This window comes from Chenopodium album, chromosome 23 (assembly GCF_948465745.1).
Source record: "Chenopodium album chromosome 23, dcCheAlbu1.1, whole genome shotgun sequence".
NCBI lineage: Eukaryota > Viridiplantae > Streptophyta > Magnoliopsida > Caryophyllales > Amaranthaceae > Chenopodium > Chenopodium album.
Genome location: NC_137856.1, coordinates 10,217,701 through 10,238,473, shown reverse-complemented (window position 1 = coordinate 10,238,473; position 20,773 = coordinate 10,217,701). Strand labels below are relative to the sequence as shown.

The 20,773-nt window shown below is 42.1% G+C and overlaps 1 protein-coding gene and 1 long non-coding RNA gene across 2 annotated transcripts; both read left to right on the top strand.

The window, feature by feature from the left end:
• Positions 1–560: 560 nt before the first annotated feature.
• Positions 561–19,289, top strand: LOC145607863 (uncharacterized protein At4g37920-like). Its single transcript, XM_081663458.1, has 7 exons — positions 561–699; positions 869–955; positions 15,533–15,975; positions 16,326–16,494; positions 17,469–17,713; positions 18,628–18,815; positions 18,947–19,289. Exons 2-7 carry the CDS (start codon positions 886–888, stop codon positions 19,104–19,106), a joined length of 1,275 nt encoding a protein of 424 aa, XP_081519584.1. The 5' UTR covers positions 561–699; positions 869–885; the 3' UTR covers positions 19,107–19,289.
• On the top strand, positions 17,733–18,453 carry LOC145609344 (uncharacterized). Its single transcript, XR_014106010.1, has 2 exons — positions 17,733–17,998; positions 18,219–18,453. It is a non-coding gene; the product is annotated as an uncharacterized LOC145609344 (long non-coding RNA).
• Positions 19,290–20,773: the final 1,484 nt, after the last annotated feature.

Below are 20,773 nucleotides of genomic sequence, written 5' to 3'. Positions count from 1 at the left end.
CTCGAATATAAAGCGTCATTAATGATTAATTTTGTTCCATTTGGGAGTATTATGCAAGCTTTTCCAGAACCTTCTATTAGCTTGGCTGACCCAGAAATGGTATTAACATTTGCTTGAAATAATTTTAACTTTAAAAAATATTTTCTATCCTTCAGAATAGTGTGTGTTGTTCCACTGTCCAAAAGGCATTGAAATTTGGAACCAACTTCGGGCAGATCCATATCTGATTGAAGATGGTGCTGATACGTGTTATGAAATATAAAGAAATTAGAGGATTAAGAGAAGAAGGTAATAAGAGAAGTATTACTACTTTTATGTATTACTCTTGGTAATATTTTTTGTGCATCATACAAGTGAAATTACATGGCTATTTATAATAGTAAGAACCACTATTACATTATGGGCTATAACCTTAGAGGGTGGCAATTAGGGTTGGCTACTACATTAAATGCAATGAAGAAATTGGAGTGTGGACATTCACACCTTGACTAAATTAATTAACTCTTAACAACTTGGAGTTTTAATGTTTTATAGATTTCACATTTTGCACGGTTTAGCTTGTTGCCTTGTTGCACCATAAAAAACGAAGTATACCCATTTGAAGTTAAAAAGGAAATTGCATCCCTCTCTTTCCTCTCTCATCCCCCTCCTTTTCTATCTGTTGCCTGCTCTCCTCCCTCCATTGAAGCAGCTTCTGAGGTAAGATAGTGTTTTTTTTTTTTTCCAAATTAAAAAATCGAATATCAATGTCACAATCAAATGTTTGTTAATGAAATTGTTAGTATAGTCAGTCAATTAAGGGTTGTTCTGGAATGTATATATTCGGTAATTATGTAATATTTGGGTGCTAAATGCTAATTTGTTACAGGTACAACCACCGGAATTATGAAAATGGGATTAATTTCCGTTGGCCGACAGCGGCCGCCCCTGTTGCCCTGGCTCAAAGACGGACCTGGTATGTTAGAGTAGCTAGCTATGTACTGCTTTTAATTCTTGATGATATTATAATAATTGAAACTATTTTTAGCTTGAATTGCAATTCAGATAACCAATTTGGATTTTAACTTGTGTATATACCATGTACCAGTTTAGACTACGCGAAATAATCAATTTTGGTTCGTGTAGCCGACCCCACTTATGGGATTAAGGCTATGATTGATTGATTGATTGATATGGTACATATCAAGCTATTTTCTGGAATAAACTACTATAAGCTATTTCTTGATGATATTATCACAGTTAAACTAGATTTTAAGTTGAGTAGTAGTGTCACTTTTCCAAGCAGCACTGTGTTTTGTGAGAGCGAATCTTCATGTTTATTTTTAAGTCAATTATTATTCAAAATTTGGTGTTTGAGGTTAGCAAATTTTGGGAGTCTTACTATAAGAAATTATCATGTGTTGTGCAACTATCAAAGTGCTCTTATCTAAAATGTTATTTGCAAACTTATTTTTGTTATTTTTCTTTGGGGTTCTTTGGTTATATCTTGTTTCTGCAAAAGAATTTCGGATCTGAGTTGTAGGGGAGCTCATTCGTCTGGTCCAACCGAGTCCTGCAAAACAACGAAAGTCAACTGCCTCGGGGGGTGTTCCCGAGAAAGCCCCTCCGACGGTCAAGTCAGTAAACTGTGTTTAGAGAGAGAATTCTTAGAGAGAGAGTATGTGTGGAAGAAATTAATTACCTCGCTAATCTGTGAAGATTAGTATTTATAGGAGAGTATTAACTAATTTGATTAGGGTTAGGATTAGGGTTTCTGGCCCTTCTGGGCCGTGTCAGGCCCTGTTGGGCTATATTAGGGTTTCTCGGGATGCGTGCTGTGCATAATGATTGAATCTTCCTGTTTAGGGTTTGACTAAGGGTATTTTGGTAATTTCTGTATTTAATGACCGTGGGCCCACAGGGGTCCAAACATTAGCCCCGCGACAAAGTCGTAAAGTGCACCCTGCGGTTTGGGGGTTTGTCGGAAAAATCGATGAAATCAACCGGTTTGGTGACATGGGCTGTGTTCGAGTCGCGTCTTCGTAAAATTATTATTATTATTATTATTATTATTATTATTATTTTATAGTCGAGCAGCACACCTGCTGGGCGCTGATGCTGCCTGGCACGCAGCTTGCTGCTGCTGGGCGCAGATGCTGCCTGGGTGCTGGGCGCTGATGCTGCCTGGCTAGCTGCTGCTGGGCGCTGATGCTGCCTGGCTAGCTGCCTGGAGCCTGCTGCTGGGCGCTGATGCCTAGCAAGCTTGCTGTTGGGCGTTGCTGCCTAGCATGCTTGCTAGGCGCTGATGCGTCGCAGCGTTGCTGGGCACCAGCACGCACCAGCAGCCGGGCACTGATGCCTAGCATGCTTGCTAGGCGCTGATGCCTGGCAAGCTTGCTGCGGGGCGTTGCTGCCTAGCATGCTTGCTAGGCGCTGATGCCTGGTAGCGTTGCTGGGCACCAGTACGCTCCAGTAGCTGGGCGCTGATGCCTAGCATGCTTGCTGGGCGCTGATGCCTAGCATGCTTGCTGGGTACCAGCACACACCAACACACGAGGGGCGATGATTTGACCTAGGATAAACCGTGGTGGGCGATAATCTTCCCGTGCATTGTAGCCCGGTATGTTTGTGGGCGATGATTCAACCCTCGGTTTATGGCTTCGGAATTTTTTGATTGCGTTTGCACGTCTTTCCGACTCATAAATAGAGGTCGTTTTGGCGCTCGGGTGCCATGTGGGTGATGGAGTGACTTGGGAACCATATATTATTTTTAAGAATGCTTAAAAATGACCCATATCATCACCCACGGAAAGCAATGATGTCCGTTACTTAGTAAATTTTGACGAATACTTCGGGAGGCCATAACTTGGTCCCCGGGTGTCCGAATCGATCAATTTTTTTTTCAACGTGTGTATTTTTTCGAGCTCTACGAGGAGCTTCGGCCCACTGGAATTGCGAAAAAAGGCCTCTAGCATGGTGAAAATGCCATTTTTCTTATTACGTTCTCGTTTTTAGGCCTACCTTGGAACGGTACGGGCTTGGACCACCCTATTACGAGCCCCTATGATGGGCGATGATATAATTGATGCTTACCAAGAGCCCCTTGAGTGGGCGGTGATAAGTATACATACTCTTCTGTATGGGTAACAAGTGTGTGTGGCACCATTCCCTTGCATGAGTCACAAGTGTCTGTGACTAGGGGTGGCAAACGGATCAGGTCGGGTCATTTTCGTGTTCGGGTCATTTCGGGTTCGGGTTGAAATCCCCTGACCTGAACCTGATCTGTTTAGCATTTCGGGTCGAAGTTCTTGACCCTAACCTGATTTATTCGGGTTCGGGTCAACCCGAAGTTGACCTTATTTAACCTGAATTTTTTTTTTTTTTTTGGGTAGATTAAAGAAAATTTTTTACCAATAAAAATCTTAAAAACAAAAATAAATCAATACAAGTTTAATCTCAACTTTAAATCTGTAACTCATAAATAAATTTAAAACCAAAACTTCCAATTAAAGGGATTTGAAACTTAATTTTACAACAAAATTTTAACTTCTCAAAATCTTTCACATGCTGGTTTGCTGTTCGTTCCTTCCTGCAAACAATAACAAAAACACATCAATAAATATTCAAGTCATCAATTTAGATTATATAAAATACAAAATCAACTTTCAATAATATGTATATTGAATTCCAAAACAATTCAAACCATAAACACTACGACAAAGTAGTAGAAAGTAGATGCAATTTTCACAATTTCATAAATAGCCATCTTAAAATAAGAAATATCAAATCAAACAAGTATATCTAGATATTAAAACACAAGCTAAGAACATCTATATGTAAAAAAATTAATAACTGATGATGAATTCGAATATAAACAGCAAATGACTTCGAAATTAAAAAAAAATTAACATGTTAAAAACGAAAAATAAAAAAACCGAAAGCATGTAAATTAATTCAAGAGGAAAATTACCTTGAGATGAAGGAGAAGGTTAAAGGAATGATTGTAGGACTGAAGGAAAGGAGTGAAGGAGACATAAGTGAGGCAATGAGACAAGGAGAGAGAAAGAAACACGGCTGTTTGCCTGAGAAGGAGAATGTGAGGGTTTTAGGGTTTTTCTCTTTTTATTAGGTGGATTTTTGGGCTTGGGCTTAAGAGTTATTTCCGTTTTTTCTTGTTCGTTCGTTCTTTTTTTTTTTTTTTTTTTTTGGGTCATTTTCGGGTTGAAAATTTCAACCTTAACCTAACCCATTTAATTATCAGGTCGGGTTCGTGTCGACCCATTTAAATTTTCGGGTCAGAAATCTCAACCCAAACCCGCTATTTTCAGGTCGGGTTCGGGTCGTGTTTTCGGGTTGGGTCAGTTTTTGCAAGCCCTATCTGTGACACCATTCCCTTGCATGAGTAACAAGTGTCTGTGACACCCTTCCCTTGTATGAGTAATAAGTGTCCTTTGGCTCATTTTTCGAGGCAAATGTTTCTCTTTATATAGCCATATAAACACACATTTCTCATTCACAATTTCATTCACAATTTCATTCTCAAAAGAGTTCTAGTGAGAGAAAGTAGTGAGGAAAGTTAGTGAGAGAAAGTAGTGAGAGAAAGCGTTTGCAACGCTATTTGGTGGAAGGAAAGCTTGCGCGCTCTCGTTCGGAGGTAGTCGAGGCGGTGATCATGATTTAGCATCAGCAGGAGCTTCATTTAATTGTAAGACACTACACTTTAAGGTACGCCTTTGTTCTTTTACGCTTTCTTTCTTTAATGGCATCATCGTCAAGTTCCTCTAGTATTAGACAACCATGGTGGGTTGAACAAGGTGAACCCGCCGTGGAAGTAGCACAAGATTGTTCTGCTACCTCTAGTATCCCCTATGCCGATGTGTTGCCGGATTTCCCCGGCGGGTCTCCTTACTCGTCTTACGAGGAGGACTATGGTCCGGGTGAGGTGACTGTGGCCTTCTCAGAGGGGGATGGTTTATTTAATAGGCACCTTGTGAATGGTGTAGTTACAGTGATGGAGGCTGCTGAAGACCAGGGCAACGAAGAACACAATTACCAAGGCAACGTGCAGCCACTTGGGAAAGGTTTGGAGGCCTATGGGTTAAGGGCGGTGTTTCAAGAAAGAATCCGCCTAGGCCAAATTTCACGGTCAATGATTAAGCAGTATGGTGTAACCGGCCAATACGTGGGGTATGCTCCTGAAGATGGGGACACTCCCACGACTCCACCTCCAATGTGTACTGCCGTATATTGGTGTTTACTGAAGCAGGGAATGCGCTTTCCCCTTCACCCTTTTGTCAGGCTTTTGTTACGGGAGTACAACTTAGTCATTTGCAATTTGACGCCTAACTCTTGGCTAAAAGTGTACTCTTTTTTCGTGGTTTGTACCATGATAGGGCAAACTCCAACTTTAAGGCTTTGGAGAAATTTGTTCAAATTGATGCCCTCCAAAGATTCAAATTTCGGTCCTGGTTGGTGGGCCTTTCGCATCCGCAATGGCTACAAAGTGGTGCACAACCAACAGTCATATGCCAAAAACTGGGTACTACATATAGAGGCTATGTGAACATTTCATCATTGTAAGACGTTTGGTCATAGAATAAGTGCATTTGTTGCCACAATAGTAATCAATTTCCATTAATAGCAAATTTCGTATTTTCCATTCAGAATTTTCATTTCCATTTTACCACTAAACTACAAGTTTACTATTATCGCCCATCCAAGGGGCTGATGAGCCCTAATGGGCGTTAGACATATCATCGCCCATCCAAGGGGCTCATTAGCCCCAAGGGGCGTCAGACTTATCATCGCCCATCCAAGGGGCTCATTAGCCCTAATGGGCGTCAGACACATCATCGCCCATCCAAGGGGCTCATTAGCCCCAAGGGGCACCGAACATATATCGCCCACTCAAGGGGCTCGGCTGCCCCAAAGGGCATCAAGCATAATAAATACAAGTAAACATAAGTGAGCCAGAATAGTCTGTTTCTTCATTGATTTTTCTTTAAATACAAAACTACTTGGAAATAAATAAAGGGATACAGGAGAAAGGAAAAGCAATAAAAAAGGAAACTAGTCATGATGAGAATGAGAGCTAGAAGCATCATCCTCGGAATCATCCTTAGAACCACCCTTTTTCAGCACATGATATCGATGACCGCCCACGGGATGTTGATCAACAGTTGGTTGAAGCTCTTGGGCTTGACTACCTTGGCCCTCATCACAAAGCGAGAAGTTCTTCATCATCTCATCAAGCTCGCTTTTGAGGATTTCTTGGTATTTGCCATAGAGAGGCTCGAACTGAAGGTCGGGGTGAACGAGTTCAAAGGCAGCCTGAAGACGACGGACTCCCGTTTCTTGCCCTAACTCGTTAGCTTCGACGCACTCTTCTTCAAGGTGGGCCCGACCGTCTGTTGTTTGGAGCCAAGCCTTTGCTATCTCTTCTTGGGTGGCACTAGTCGCCCTCAACTACTCCTCAACATTGGCCAACTTTTCCTTGGCAGATTCCAGCTCCTCTAGAGCCGTCTTCAACTGTTCCTTGAGCTGATTCTTTTCTTTTCTAGCTGGAGCTTCTTCGTGATAGCCTTGGTCTTAAGGCTTGTCATCTCTTCAAGCTGCAACCGTAGGCTGGCAAATTGCTCCTTAAGCGAATCGACTTCTTGCATAGTGCATAGTTTTCCTTAGCTAGGCCTGTGACCATAAGCCCTCGCTGTGCAAACGAAAAGCATCCACAAACAAGGCACTGAATTAGCCTAGAAATGGGCCGAGTATCAGGAGAGTCTACGGGCTTGGGGTACAGGAATAAATGGGTAGGGCGGAGAGCAACAGGAACTACAGAAAAGGAAATGCCCCTTACTCTACAATTATATTCCATAAGAAAATGCACCTAAGATCAAATATTTCGAGCCGGCTTCCGTAGAAAACTCAGACTTTCTTTTTGATGTTGCGATCACATAAACGTTTGCACAGCGAGGGCTTATGGTCACAGGCCTAGCTAAGGAAAACTATGCACTCATGCAAGAAGTCGATTCGCTTAAGGAGCAAGTTGCCAGCCTACGGTTGCAGCTTGAAGAGATGACAAGCCTTAAGACCAAGGCTATCACGAAGAAGCTCCAGCTAGAAAAGAAAAGAATCAGCTCAAGGAACAGTTGAAGACGGCTCTAGAGGAGCTGGAATCTGCCAAGGAAAAGTTGGCCAATGTTGAGGAGCAGTTGAGGGCGACTAGTGCCACCCAAGAAGAGATAGCAAAGGCTTGGCTCCAAACAACAGACGGTCGGGCCCACCTTGAAGAAGAGTGCGTCGAAGCTAACGAGTTAGGGCAAGAAACGGGAGTCCGTCGTCTTCAGGCTGCCTTTGAACTCGTTCACCCCGACCTTCAGTTCGAGCCTCTCTATGGCAAATACCAAGAAATCCTCAAAAGCGAGCTTGATGAGATGATGAAGAACTTCTCGCTTTGTGATGAGGGCCAAGGTAGTCAAGCCCAAGAGCTTCAACCAACTGTTGATCAACATCCCGTGGGCGGTCATCGATATCATGTGCTGAAAAAGGGTGGTTCTAAGGATGATTCCGAGGATGATGCTTCTAGCTCTCATTCTCATCATGACTAGTTTCCTTTTTTATTGCTTTTCCTTTCTCCTGTATCCCTTTATTTATTTCCAAGTAGTTTTGTATTTAAAGAAAAATCAATGAAGAAACAGATTGTTCTGGCTCACTTATGTTTACTTGTATTTATTATGCTTGATGCCCTTTGGGGCAGCCGAGCCCCTTGAGTGGGCGATATATGTTCGGTGCCCCTTGGGGCTAATGAGCCCCTTGGATGGGCGATGATGTGTTTGGTGACCCTTGGGGCTAATGAGCCCCTTGGATAGGCGATGATAAGTCTGACGCCCATTAGGGCTCATTAGCCCCTTGGATGGGCGATGATATGTCTAACGCCCATTAGGGCTCATTAGCCCCTTGGATGGGCGATAATAGTAAACTTGTAGTTTAGTGGTAAAATGGAAATGAAAATTCTGAATGGAAAATACGAAGTTTGCTATTAATGGAAATTGATTACTATTGTGGCAACAAATGCACTTATTCTATGACCAAACGTCTTACAATGATGAAATGTTCACATAGCCTCTATATGTAGTACCCATGCCCCCATTACATCGTGTAAGGGTTGAAAATAAACTAAATTGAATATTGAAAAATATGAATTCAAACATAAAACCTTCTAAGGTTCTCCGCGTTCCATGGCCTTTCTAAGGCTTTGCCTTCGGGAGACTCCAGGCCGAAGGTCCCTTTTGCAACTTGTTCTGTGACTTTATAGGGCCCTTCCCAGTTGGGGGATAACTTTCCTAGCTCGGACTTGCGGCCTGTAGCCTCTACATTGCGTAGCATCCAATCTCCTACTCCAATCTGCTTCTCCTTGGCCCTCCTATTGAAGTGACGGGTCATTTTCTGTTTTTGTGCAATTGATCCGAGTAGGGCGTTGCCCCTTATTTCAGGCAATAGATTTAAATCCATGCTTTTGTTTGCTTCATTCATCCTATAATCGTAGAATGTGATCGTGGGCGATGGAATCCCTATTTCGACTGGTAGCACAGCCTCGCTGCCATAAACAAGGGTGAACAGGGTTTGGCCCGTTGCATCTTTCGGAGTTGTTCTAGCCGACCATAGAACACCTGGTAGGTCATCAACCCATGACCTCTTGGCCTCTTCCAACATCGTTTGTAGGCCGTGGAGTATGATTTTGTTTGCAGCCTCAGCTAGGCCATTCGCTTGAGGGTGAGATATATCACTAAAGTTTGTGTGTATTCCAAACCTCTCGCAATACTCAACAGTCGGTCAACTATAGAATTGTCTCCCATTGTCTGACACGAGACTTTTAGGAACTCCTGTGATGATGTTGCGCCATATGAACTTTTGAATTTGCTTAGTGATTGAGGCTAGGGGTTCGGCCTCAATCCACTTAGTGAAGTAGTCTATGGCGACCATGAGGAATCTTCTCTGCCCCGAAGTTGCTGGGAATGGTCTAAGCAAATCCATGCCCCACTTATCAAACGGTAGGGTGGCGATGATTGTTTGTAATGGGCTCGAGGGAAGCCTTTGCACATTGGCGAACTTCTGACACTTGTCGCACTTTTGCACTAATTTGGTCGCATCCTCCCTTAGGGTAGGCCAATAAAACCCTGCCCTTAGTGCTTTGCCTGTTATGCATCGAGCCCCTTGATGACTTCCACAAGCTCCTTGGTGTATTTCTCGTAGCACATAATCTCCATCTTCTGGGGTGATACACTTCAGGAGGGGATGAGTATACGACTTCTTGTATAGATTTCCTTCGTGCCAAACGAACCATTCTGCTCATTTCTTAATTGTGTCGGCCTCTTTAGGATCTTCTGGGAGTTTGTTGTCTCGCATGTAGTGCACTATTTGATCCATCCAAGTATTGGACCGGTCCAAGTAGTGAACTGCAGGTGCATTGATGCTTGGCTATTTGAGAACTTCCCATATTATAGAGCGAGGGCCGAGCCCCTGGGCGGAACTAGCCATTCGTGCAAAACCTGTTGATTATCTGCCCTTGAAGATGCTTGATCCGAAATTCGGACAACGGTGAAGCAATTTCTTTGACCCCGTTGAGATACATGCGCATGCTATCTTCCTTGGCTTCAAATTCCCCTTGGACTTGGCTCACGATCAATTGGGAGTCAGAGAAGGCATGAACTGCCATGGCTCCTGCCACCTGGCACAACTCTAGGCCCAAGATGAGGGCCTCATATTCAGCCTCATTGTTTGAGGCGTTGAAGTCGAACTTGACTACATACTCAAACTTTTCGTTGCTCGATGACATGATCAAAATGCCGGCTCCGCTTCCTGTCTTGGAAGAGGAGCCATCTACATATAATTGCCATGGCTTGGATCCATCATCAGCAGGGCGATGAGTGCATTCGGCGATGAAGTCTGCTAGAGCTTGTGCTTTAATTGCCCTTCTAGGCTCATACTCAAGACCGAAATCTGCAAGCTGGTTTGCCCAATCTGTCATTCTATTTGAGTGGTTTCTCCCTTCGATTGCCTTCTTTATAGCATGGCTAGTCAAAACTTTGATGGGATGAGACTGAAAGTATGGCTTCAGCTTTCGACTTGCCATGACTAGGGCGAACACCAACTTCTCAATTTGGGAATACTTTGATTCTGCTCCTCAGTAAGCATGGCTGACGAAATATACCGGGTGTTGTGATCTATCCCTCTCAGCAACCAATACTGCGCTAGAAGAGTATTCAGATATAGCCAAATATAAGAACAATGTCTCCCCTGGCAAAGGGGAAACCAACTTGGGAAGAGAGGCCAAGTGTTCTTTTAGCTGTTGGAAAGCGATCTCGGCTGCTGCGTCCCATTGGAACACTTTTCTCTTGAGGGTGTTGAAAAAAGATAAGCTCTTGTCTGCCTGCCAAGGCGGCTATGCATCCGGTCAGCCTCTGCACCTCCTTTACACTTCTAGGGGTTTGCATATCTAGGATGGCTCTGATTTTGTCGGGGTTAGCTTCAATGCCCCTTTCATCAACAAGGAAGCCAAGGCATTTGCCGCCCTTGACTCCAAACACACACTTTCTGGGATTTAACTTCATCCCATCTTTTCTCAATGTCGCAAGCGTTTCGACCAAGTCTGTGACATGGTCCTTCTCGTAGCGACTCTTTACTATCATGTCATCAACGTAGGCTTCGACGTTTCTCCCTAATTGCCCTTCGAAGATTTTGTTGATGAACCTCTGGTATGTGGCTCCAGCATTTTTGAGGCCGAAAGGCATGGCCTTGTAACAATATACTCCTTGATTAGTGATGAATGCGGTATGTGGCTGGTCCTCTTCTGCCATGGGGATTTGATGATATCCCGCATTTGCATCCATGAAGCTGAATAGAGCATGTCCAGCCGTTGAATCCACAAGCTTGTCTATCTTAGGGAGAGGATGGTCATCTTTGGGGCACGCCTTGTTTAAGTCAGTGAAGTCGACGCACATCCTCCATGCCCCAGAGGGTTTCTTGACCAATACAACATTCGCAAGCCAATCCGTATACTGACATTCTTTAATGAACCCAGCTTCGAGTAGCTTCTTTACCTCTGCTGCAGCTGCTGCGGTTCGCTCGGGGGCCCTGATGCCTCAACTTTTGTTTAACAGGCTTGTAGCCTGGCTTGATGTTCAAGCGATGAGTCATAATGGCAAGGTCTATGCCGGGCATCTCGTCTACTGAGTAGGCAAAGACATCACGATGTGCCTTAAGCACATTGATTATTTGAGTGCGCAATGCACCGTAGATATTTGTTCCGACCCGCACCGTTTCTTCTGTGGTGCCAATGACTTCTTCCTTATCTTCTTCTATGGGCTGGGGTTTGTCTACCCCCCTCGATTCTTCAGTGAAAAGGATAGAAGGGTCGGTCATTTTGTTCTTCTTCGATGGTACCGCTGGTGCTTCTGATGCTCGCTTCAAGCTATTGACATAGCATTCTCTAGCGGATCCTTGGTCTCCATATACTTTCCCAACTGTTCCATCTTCAAGCTCGAATTGCATGAGCAGCTGATAGACTGATATAGCCGCCTTTACCTTGTTCAATAATGGTCGTTCGAGTATGACATTGTAGGGCAAGGGTGTGTCCACTACCAAAAAGTGGGTGATCACCGATCTACCTTTCCCTTTGGGACCAAGTCGAACTGGTAAACGGATTGTCCCTTTGGGAAAGACGGACTGTCCCCCGAAGCCGATTAAGTGTCTGTCTACGGGCGCTAAATCTTCTTCGTTGTATTTCAAACGCCTCAAGCAGTTAAGGGTGATGAGGTCTGCTGATAACCCGATGTCGACGAGCACTCTACTAACTCTAAAGTTGGCAATTTTCATCTCAATGACCAACGGGTCGTCGTGAGGTACTTGCAAAGGGCGTTCTGGCTTTCCCCCGAACGTCATGATAGGCGAAGAGGGCGTTGAAGTGGGTGTGACCTTGAGCACTTGATGTTGCAAGGTTCGTAGGTTGTCTTTTGCTTTGTTCATTGATCCTCCGAGTGCCAGGCCACCGGCAATGACAGCGACATGTCGAGTCTCTTTTGCCCTTTCTTTCTCCTTGTTGGAGCGGTCAGATTCTTTAAGGTATCTGTTAAGTTTTCCTTCGTCAGCAAGTTGATGAAGAGCTTTCTTTAACTCCCTACAATTCCTTGTGGTATGCCCGCATTCGCGATGATACTCGCACCAGAGTCTCTTGCTCTTCTCTTCAGGGGTTCGAACTCAGGGGGCCTTGGCAACATGTTTTTCTCTTTGATATCCAAATAGATCTCTCGACGATTACGGTTGTACCGAGGGTCGTTACCATGATCTGTGATCAGGTTGGATAGCTTGGATGGTTGGCTCTTTGAAGGTTCATCCTCATGTTTCCTTTTTTTCTCTGGTGGATAATTTTCACGGCTTGTGCCACAAACTTCCGAGGCTTGTATATTCTTGTGTCCGTTCCATGGCTTCAGTGAGGGTTGAAACCCCCGACTCGATCAGCTTAAATTTGAAATCGGTGGAACTCAGCCCGGCCTAAAAGGCTGTTAGGGCTGTCTCATCTGGTAAGTTTTGAATTTTCAAAGATTCTTGATTGAACCTTCGTATATAGTTCTGTAAGGTCTCCGTCTTCCCTTGTGTTACAGCCATTTGATTGACACTTGTTTTCTTCTGTCTTGCTGCGTGCTTGAAACGACTAACAAACACACGTTCCAAGTCTGTAGCTATGGATGCTACCTTTAGGCACACACTTTTGGAACCACAACAAGGCTTGTCCATTTAGAGTGGTGGGGAAGTACTTACACCATGTGGCCTCGCAACTTGTTTGCACACTCATTTGCGCGGCATATGCGGCTAAGTGCTCATCAGGATCAGTAGTTCCAGCGAAAGGCTCTATGGTAGGCATCTTAACCTTGTCCACTTTTGGTGCATTCATTAGCTCCTAGCTCAATGGGGTTAGCGGCATAGACAAATGTGATGGCAACCGTGGTGGCTGCTCATTTTGGTCTTGAGTTCTTCCTTCTTCTAGAGGTCTATGGCTTGTATGACGAGATATGGGATCTCGCTCAGATCTGTCCTGCCTTGGAGGATCTTCTGATTCTCCTACATCCTCTCGACGAGAAGGTGACCGTTGATCAGGCGATCTCGGGCTCCGGCTTCGTCTACGACTCCGTGCCCTATTCTCATCGTTATCACGTGTTGCTCAATTATCCTACGTCTATTAATGAGTTCTCGGGCGTCCATCTCGCGCCGTTGTAAGCGCATCTCATCAATGAGTTGTCTAGCATCTGGGTCTCTAACTTGGTTTGCCGGTTCACCCTCCCTCCGGCGTCGGCTTGCAGTAGAGTGCCGGCTGGATTCTACGCGGACAGGTGATATGACCGGCCGATCATGAGGAGATCGACGACGGTTTCCAGAACTGAGGGCGGACCTAGTAGTACCGAGGGGTTGTGCCCTACGGCTTTGTCCTCCGCTCCGTCGGGAAACATTGTGGGGCTGTGCCCTTTGATTGTTCCGCGACGCTTGACGTCCTAGGTCTTGTGGTGGCCGGTGAGAGGGTCCAGCTTGGTTGTTTTTCACAGCTTCGGTTAGTTGTCTAAGGGTATCCTGGAGAGTTGTGTTGCACTGCTCGGTCAGCTTTTCTAGATCTTGCCTAGTCATAGGTTGTTGATTCCCTTGATCAACGGGTTGTTCAACCTCCATGTTGTCACCTTCATCTTCACGGTTGGATTGCGGGTTGTTCCGCAGCTGACGAGGTGGGCGTGCCTGACCTTGGGTTTGATTCTGCCTACCAGCGTTTTGGGAAGGATCGGTTCGACGAGTGGTAACCATGACTTTTTGTTTGACGAGTCCCCACAGACGGTGCCAATTGTTTCTGCAACAGAATTTCGGATCTGAGTTGTAGGGGAGCTCGTTCGTCTGGTCCAATCGAGTCCTGCAAAACAACGAAAGTCAACTGCCTCGGGGGGTGTTCCCGAGAAAGCCCCTCCGACGGTCAAGTCAGTAAACTGTGTTTAGAGAGAGAATTCTTAGAGAGAGAGTATGTGTGGAAGAAATTAATTACCTCGCTAATCTGTGAAGATTAGTATTTATAGGAGAGGATAAACTAATTTGATTAGGGTTAGGATTAGGGTTTCTGGCCGTTCTGGGCCGTGTCAGGCCTGTTGGGCTATATTAGGGTTTCTCGGGATGCGTGCTGTGCATAATGATTGAATCTTCCTGTTTAGGGTTTGACTATGGGTATTTTGGTAATTTCGGTATTTAATGACCGTGGGCCCACAGGGGGTCCACAAATCTAATTCCCTGCCAAAACTTATTATGTGAAGTGCAAACGTAATGATGTCTAGAAGGTTTAAGCAGGATGTTATTGTTGGCTGTCATCGGTATCAGTTGTCCAGAGATACTTCTAATTTGAGTAAAATTATTAATGCTTGTCCTGTCCTTTTGTAAGCTTAAAATTATAAATGCAATGATTGCATAAATAGTTTGATTATTGAAATATCAAAAACCCACTAGTTTTCTTGTATAAAGCTTTATGCTAGTATGCTCACGAACAAATTGTCTTAGACCTTGGAATATTAGGTTCTCAGGAATATATCAATTTTCCTTTATGAAGACTATATATCAGTATGAACACTGTAGAACTTCACTATAGACTTGAAAATGCAGGAGGGTAGTATGTGTTTGGTGTTTGGGGATTAGGCTTAAAAAAAAAATAAACAGTAAGAGAGGATTAGGATTTTTCTAGATTCTAATTTGTCAATTCGGTTTGAATCTTAATAATTTTATGTGTATGTATGGAGGGTTGTATTTATAAGAGAAGATGGAAAATGTAGGATTATAAGGTGCATGATGTCATGTAGTACACGTGGAAATATTTATCACACATGCCACTCACACAAATATTTTCTGCGCTAGACAGTGCAATATTGTAATTCAAAGGGTCATACTTTTCGAACTCGAAATGGGTCGTATAATATAGTCACATAATGTGTAATTTCGGCAAAGCTTAAGTTATATCCTTTTCATTAAAATTCGATTTGGGCTTATGATATGTTTATGGAAGGCTAATTTTCATGCATATCAAAAATAATGTAGAGTCATATACTAAACCATAAGATGAAAGGCAAAACTTATTTGTAAATGAACATACTATGTAACACAAATCAATGAGCATAATTTAGGTATACAGAGCATGTTTTCCATAACATGAGTCAACCCTGTAGGTTTTGAGCCCAAGATATTAATATTTGAGATTAGTTTAAACCGTTCTAGATGGCAAGTGGGTGTTTGAGCTATTGCTCCTGTAACATACACATATTGATTCTTCAGAAAAGTGGTGTTAAGTTTCATCATTAAGCCTCTTTCTGATTGGGACAAAGTGCCAAAAATAGGTGTCTGCAACATTTGCTGTAGTTTAATGTGTCTGGCTTCTGGTTTTGGTGCAGTGGACTTGCTAGTATAAAGTTTTACATATCGTTCTTGCTTGAATTATCTCCCTTATAAATCAAATAATAAACCTCTATGCATTATAATATTCCAGGCTATTACATCTGTAACCTGAATAGGTTGCGGTATCCCTCTTTCTTGGCAAAGGTTAATATTGTTCAGTATCCCTCAATCTTCGCAAGGGTTAAAAATGCATCTCTGAGGGCCAATAATGGGAAAGAAGAGCAAGCTATAGTTTCATTCCCTGATGACAAAGCTTTTCAGGAAGAGGCAACAGAAGATGGTGAAAATGCAAAAGAGGAAGGTGACCTTGACAAATTAGATAATCAGAAAATGATCCGTGTTTGTGACAAGTTGATTGAAGTTTTTTTATTGGACAAACCATCTCCAACTGATTGGAGAAGGTTGTTAATTTTTAGCAAAGAATGGAGTTCTATCCGACCCCACTTTTTTCTGCGTTGTGAGGAAAGGGCAGAGAGTGATGACAACCCTGAAATGAAACACAAGCTACTTCGGCTTGGAAGGAAGTTGAGAGAGGTAAATAAAAACATGTAACTGTACAATGGGTAAATTTCTTGAGTGGGTGGCTCCTATTAAAAATTGACGTGTAAATTAGCATCGATTTTGGTTAAATGTCTAAATCTGCTACTTTTTTAGTTTTCAGTTATTGGCTTTTATCTCCTGTTTTCCTTACAAGATTCTTTTCTGGTGCTTTGTTTTGTCATTTTGATCATTCATGTAAAGTAACATACTCCATGTGGTTATGTATCAATCTTGCAGAAGTTTTTTTTTTTTTTAACAGTACGAGTGTGCTTTGTTCTTTTTTCTTTCTTTTTTTTTTTTTTTCCTTGATTAAACTGTAAAATGCTCTGAAATTTTGTCTGCAGATTGATGAAGATGTCCAGAGAGCTAATGAACTTCTCGAGGTAGTGAGAGGAGCCTCAGAAAATATCAGTGAAGTAGTTGCAAGGCGTCGTAAAGACTTCACTAAGGAGTTTTTTGAGCATCTTCACACTGTTGCAGAATCTTATTATGACAATCCTGAGGAGCAAAATGGTTAGCCACTGATCTTATGTTTCATAAAACTAATCATCACCTTCCTAATCACAATTCGTTTTCTGCTACACCATTTAATTAAGTGGTGAGACTGGTGACTTTTTGAGAGTACAAGCTTTAGTTGCTATAATCTATGGAAAAATTAACAATATTGATCCGAATTACTAGTAGCCTTTTCAGAATAATCCTAGCTATTGTATTACTAATAATAATTTCAACTGATACTCTCTACCTTTCCCAAATTAGTCCCCCTATTGTAACCTTTAAAATAAAACTGGTTTATTTCTTTATTTTTATGTTTATTATTAAAATGCATCTCATTCTCTCGCTTTCTTCCTCCTCCCCCACCCCCACCCAACCCCCCCCCCCCCCGGCTCAAGGTCCACAACCACAATCATTGCCGCCAGGCGCCATCCCATTACCCACTCCTTCAGCACTTTCTAGTTCCTCTCCCTTTCTCCTCACTCAGGCACGGCTGCATTTACCACCAGCACATGGCATAATTCCCATGTCTGTTGATTGTAGAAGTGACAAGGAAGAGAATGTTTAGACATTAAACTAAGGCAAGTAGACAACACAACAATAAGAAGGTACCACAGTTTGTTATAGCATCCATGAAGTACCCATTGCTGGTTTATTGGTGACCTGTCTTTCCATCTATCACAAGGTCTTAGATCTCCATGAAACTCCAGTCTGATCTTTGAACTTAACTAATATTTTTCTTGTACCAATTTGCAACCATATCAGAAGTACACACATATTCTAACAAGCCTTGGATTTCAAATTGGTTAGCGTTGTGTGTACATTGTAAAATCTTGTCCACGCTGTCATTGTTGCATGTAAGATTCACTCGTATGCATTTAAGCCTCTTGTCCCCATGAGGATTTTTCCTCATCTCCTTTTCTGTATCACCCTTTCACCTGCCTTCTTGTTCTATTCGTAACGAATCTAACAATAATTCTTTGTAAAAATAGCTGTGGTAGAGCTTGGGAATAGGTGCTTATCTGCAGTACAAGCTTATGATACAGCTTCTGAAAGCTTAGAGGCTATCAGTTCTGCTGAAGTGAAGTTCCAGGACATTATCAACTCTCCCTCTTTAGATGCTGCTTGCAGAAAAATAGACACCTTGGCTGCGAAGAATGAACTTGATTCCGCCCTGGTTTTGATGATAACAAAAGCTTGGTCTAGTGCCAAAGAATCAAATATGATGAAAGATGAGGTAAGATATTATTGTTTTAGAGGAAGCTTTGAGTTTGGTTTGGAGAGTTGTTCAATCTGAAAATGGCCTTTTCTTTTTCTGAGCTCAGAGCTTAAATTAATCTACAATTGAGGATCACTATGTTATGATGTTTATAATTTTTCTGCTATGACAAGGCTTGAAGCTCCATCAATTTGTTACTCGATGTGCATGATGAATTGTCTAATTTCTAATGCTAGAATGTTGAACAGTGCATCAGCACATAGATACCCATAGTGAAGTGGTTTGTCAATGCTACAAAGTTGTGTAAGTCCTTGTAGCTTGTTTGATATCCATTCGTTTTCTTTTATAGTTTATTCAAGGGTAAGGGATGTGAGAGGAGAGTAATTTAAAGGTAGGAGTGGGGACCATAAGACGAGAGATATATCTAGTAAACTTAAAATGAATTTGGCCACTTTAGGGAAGTGGTGCCCTTGAAAAGAGGAGGGTTTTATTAAATTCTCAATTCTGTTTATTTTTGTTGTAGGATGTGCTATGGTCAATGCATTAAGGACACACCCTTTCACTGGGGCAAGGAGAAGACTTTAGTCTAAACCACTTGGGGAAGTTCTCTGAAGACGCATATAGTACCCTTGTGGCCTTGTCTCCAACTTTGATATAAATGTACTTCATGGAAGCTAACAATATAAGTTATGTCTGGAGAGTTTATGCTTGTCCTATTACTTGATTAAATCAGAGATGAAAGTTCCAGTTTAGTAAAATAGACCATGCGCATGCTGATGGCTGATCACACTAGTTGACATTTTTATGCGTATGATTTATGTTGGTAGATGAAAACCATACTATTTGCTAGAAAATGAATTTAAATCTATTTTTTTTCCTACGGGATTTATTCCTTCATGCACTAGATAATTTTTTTTTTTTTCCTTCTCTAGGTGAAGGATGTGTTATATCATTTGTACAAGACGGCAAGAGGTAATCTTCAGAGGCTAATGCCAAAGGAGATCAGGATTGTGAAATATCTTCTGACAATTGAGGATCCTGAGGAGAAACTTTCTGCTCTACAAGATGCATTTACTCCTGGAGAAGAGCTTGAGGGGACAGACGTTGATAACTTGTACACGTAAGTATATCTGTGACCAATCTCATTAAAATTTCCCTTTCCCTATTCTTAAACTTTATGTTAGGGTTGCCTTTGGATAGTTACCTTCCTCACTTTAAGGTGTTTCATTGCTGTTTGTGTGAAATGTTCAGGACACCAGAGAAACTACATACTTGGATAAAAGCTGTGGTGGACGCATACAATTTCAGCCAAGAAGGAACATTAATTAGGGAGGCAAGGGATTTGATGAATCCGAAAATTATCCAGAAGTTGGAAGAACTAAACAAAATTGTTCAGGATAGGTTTTTGTAAGTAGATTAAAATGTAGCTCAAACACTGTCCAAGATTGGCATCTCGTTAACAATGCGTGTCCATATCCTAGGCAGCTCTATCTCTTTCGATTCTATCCCATCCACAAGGAAAGAAAAAAGAAATGTAATTACTCATGACTGTACTAATATAATTTCGTCTCCCCTGTTGGGGTTCATTAGTTTAGTATCCTTTTATATTGGTTATCTCATTTTGTAAGATAAATAAGTGCATTTGGTTCTGTATAGTTTATGAATTGTAGTCACCAGATTGGTACTTTGTCCCTTGACAAGGCATCTATCTGCCAACCAATACTTCGTATGTACTCGGTTGTCCGTACTCCGTACTATCTTAATACTTGAATTTTGGCTTGCACCTAAAAGATCTTTTATAGTACTCTTATTACATTACCTCTCTTAACTACTACCGGATGTCACTACTACCAACTGATAACTTACCTAGTACTACGTACTAACTACTACCGAACATCACTACTACTAGAGAAACTATAGCCAGTTACCCGGTATTGGACCCCCCTGTCCAATACCTAAATAAAAAAAAAATATATATATATTTGCGAATTAAAACAAGGCAAAATAAAATAGGGGGGTAAAATGAGAACGAGGGGTGGGTAAAAAAGAAAAAGGAGGAGAGAGAAGTTACTTTCCCCTCTTTGTTGTTGTTTCCCGTGAAAAAACGATCGGCGCCGGACCGGAGCAACAAATTTTGTGGTTGATAAAAGGTAGTATAATTGGAGGGCGGCGAAGGATTTTCAAGGTCTTTAAACATCTTGTTACTTTGGTCACGAGAGACGATGAATTCACCACCGGTGTGCAATTTTACGACTTTCTCCATGAAAAACGGTGAGTTCTTTGTTTGGTGTTGTTGAAGAAACAATTTGGATGTGAAGGAGTTGAAGATGACGACATTAATTGTTTGTCGGTGCTCCGTTATCATTAACGTGTATACTGTTATTTTATTTTGTATACTATTAATTTTTATTTGTATACCGTTATAGTTGAATTGTTTTGTATACCTTTTGGGTATATGATTATTGTGGCTTTGACTATATTGCTGTTATTGATTTTTATACTACTATGGTTGATTTATATACTGTTATCATATGATTTTATACTGTTATTGTAGCTCTGGATATTATTATTACATATTCGATAGTGGTGGTGTGAGGACGATGTAGTATCCCACCGGCATTGTTGTTGATGAAGACAAAGATGATGATGGTGATGGTGATTTCTTTCTCCTCTCACTTAAGGGTTTTCAAATTGATTTTCCAATGAAAATTCTGGTCGAAATACAAACTAGCCTTGAGGTCTTCGAATTACAAAGGAAAAGAGGAGAGATTTTTTTAAAAACAAAAAAAGGTTTCTGGTGAGAAAGAGGAGAGAGAGGGGGAAAGAGGATAGAGAAGGAAAAAGAGGAGAGAGAGTATTTTTTATAGCTGGTAACAAAATAATTACTGTCTAAATATCTACTTGAAAGTACATTTTTGCCCCTAGGTATGGACCAAAGGAGTCCATACCTGGTAGTGGTCCATCATGCCTCCTACTACTAACCACCAGTGGTACTGCTACTGTTGTTGCTATTCCTTCTACATCTACTTCTGCTCTACTGCTAATGCTACAATTGTTGCTGGTGCTGCTACTATAGAT